At 36.2% G+C, this 2,712-nt stretch overlaps 1 protein-coding gene across 1 annotated transcript in view; it reads right to left on the bottom strand.

Annotated features, from left to right (window-relative positions):
- ARHGAP29 (Rho GTPase activating protein 29) overlaps nucleotides 1–2,444 on the bottom strand; it is a 59,138-nt gene extending 56,694 nt beyond the window's left edge. Inside the window, 2 exon segments of the mRNA XM_014463765.1 lie at nucleotides 2,209–2,301; nucleotides 2,304–2,444. Of these exon segments, the coding sequence (XP_014319251.1) occupies nucleotides 2,209–2,301; nucleotides 2,304–2,412 (202 nt within the window). The 5' untranslated portion in view covers nucleotides 2,413–2,444.
- Between the last annotated feature and the right edge of the window lie 268 nt (nucleotides 2,445–2,712).

Genomic DNA, 2,712 nt, shown 5'->3' with positions numbered 1-2,712 from the left:
AGGGGGTCCCTCAGCCCAGCCTGCACCCTCTCCAATCCGGGACCCCTAGGGGAATGTCCGACTGCCAGTTTAGGCCTGATCCCTAAACCAGCAGTCGGGCATCCCTCTCACAATCCGGGACCGCTGGCTCCTAACCACTCACCCTGCCTGCCTACCTGATCACCCCTAACCACTCTGCTGCATGCCTAATCACCCCTAACCCCTCTGCCTTCCTGATTGCCCCTAACCACTACCTGCCAGCCTGATCGCCCCTAACCACCTCTGCCTCGGCCCCCCACCACGGCCCCCACCACTGTGGCTTTGTCTGGAAGGACGTCCAGAAGACATCCAGTCTATCTGGTCTGGATTAGCATATTATGCTTTTATTAGTATAGGAACTCCCTTGTTTAAGAAAAACAGACAAAAAAGGTTCTATCAACTCAAATAAACTAAATAGTATATTTCCAGATTTTGATAGTAATGATCCCAAGGCAGAAAAACACAAATTCTTCTCAAACCCAAGGTTTATTCTGAAATGGCATACATATATCCTTTTAACTCTGATTGAAGAACCAAGCATTAAAATCAACCCAAAGGTAAATAATGAAAATTCTCTGACCATTGCTTACTAATGAGAGTTGGTATCCAAAAGATTGATTTTACATTTTTCAAGTAACTTACCAGCCATAAATGGCAAGCTTTTTTATTATCAGTAATATAATTCAGTATTTAAATTCTGAAGTACTAATTTTCTTATTAGAAGGATAATAACCTTATAGCTTTTTAATATTAAATTTCCATGAAAAATATATTTTCATACACATAGTTTTATCTCAAGGGGTAGTCTCCTTTGGCTATCTTATACGTATTACCATTTTTCTCTTTTTTCACTTAGGACCAGATTTTAATCCTCTTTCTTCCTAATCTCTCAACTGTCTACTAACAAATTAAAAGTAATAAAAATATATACACATACACACACATATAGTCTCAAAAGAATGACTTATGTAATTGTTGTTTTAAAGAAAATTCAAATACTAAAATTCTGGGGCTATAATTCAAGTGCAGTTATTTTGGGCATGTCAACCTGAAAAATTAGAGTTAGGATACTCTTAAGGCAATATTTAAAACAAGGTATGGCTTTAGTTTCTGTTTATCAGAAAATAAATATTTAACTTATATACACAGATAATATTTATTAGAATCTTACAAATGTCTGTGAAATACCTGGAGGTCTCATATAAGTAACACTAGGTATCTTTATTTTCCACATCCAAACAAACCATTTACAAACATAGAAATTAGGAGCTACTTATCAAAGGAGAACAGAAGCTGTATCTTTATTATCACTGCCATCAAATTTGTATATCAAAGAGGCACTAAAAGTTGAAAGATGTGTATAGCTCTTTATCTCCGAAAAATCAAGTCTGGTGCTCTATTATTCATATCTAACTAGAGAGAGAATAAATTCTTGATTCTCCCTTAATTGAAGAAGCAAACTGAAGAACAGCAAAACAGAATTAAGTTTGAGAAAAAAGTTTCACTCAAATGCAGTGATTTTTAGATCAGATTTTAGGAACAATATAGGAAACCAAACCTAGGCAGAAGTATCAACAATGTAAATGGTAAACATAAGTCTGCTTATTAAAGACCAATCAATGTACTGTTACTATTAAGAAGGTTAAAAATCCAATGATCTGCCGAAACCGGTTTGGCTCAGTGGATAGAGCCTTAATTGAAGAAGCAAACTGAAGAACAGCAAAACAGAATTAAGTTTGATGTACTACCTGGGTTGCGGGCACATCCCCAGTAGGAGATGTGCAGGAGGCAGCTGATCGGTGTTTCTCTCTCATCGATGTATGTAAATGGTAAACATAAGTCTGCTTATTAAAGACCAATCAATGTACTGTTACTATTAAGAAGGTTAAAAATCCAATGATCTAAAATTTCCTATGTCAAGTGGGCCCAACCATTAAGAACCCAAGACCTATTTTTGTTCTTTGTATTCTTATTCCCTCACAATTACCAAAATTCCTATAATGCAGTGCACTGTATCTGATTATAAAATAGTTTACACTGTAAACATTAAACATTTGAGGGGGGGGCTATAATAATTATAGAAGAATACCCTATTTCTACCACTGTGTACACACTTATCTGTAACTAGGCTGGCATTTAAAATTTTACAAACTATCCAGTAAGTATGCTAAGAGAAAATAGTTGACAAACCTGAAAGAATAGCTTCTTTCAAATACAATAGCATATGGGAGAACTTCCTGATATCATTCACCAACTCCTTGATGTAATCCGGATCAAAAACGGGTTGGAACTTACAGACTTGAGCCCCATTTCAGAAGTTGTAACATCAGTAGAGAGCTGGCCTGATGACAAAACATGTTTTTTCTTTGTCTTTTTCTGTTTGTGAGCAATCATCCTTTCATATATCAGTCAGAAAAACTGAAATCCTTAAAGGGGTGAGAAAAAAGAGAGAAACACAAATACCACATCAACCAGGGGGAACATTCTTCTAGGTTTTCACAAATAGCCCATAGCCCACCTCAGTATTCCATTAAAACCAACCACCACAAACACTGCACTCTACAACTACTAACAGTAGTAGCTTCTATTTATTAAGCGCCAGTAATCTTGACAACTATATGATATGCAAAATACTATCATCTTCATTTCACATGTTCAGAACCTGAGGTTTGGAGATTAATTTATCTTCGCTCT

The sequence above is a fragment of the Myotis lucifugus genome, unplaced genomic scaffold, assembly GCF_000147115.1.
Source record: "Myotis lucifugus unplaced genomic scaffold, Myoluc2.0 scaffold_220, whole genome shotgun sequence".
Classification (NCBI taxonomy): Eukaryota; Metazoa; Chordata; class Mammalia; order Chiroptera; family Vespertilionidae; genus Myotis; species Myotis lucifugus.
Note: the sequence above shows the minus strand (reverse complement) of the source record. Positions and strands in the feature narration are given on the sequence as shown.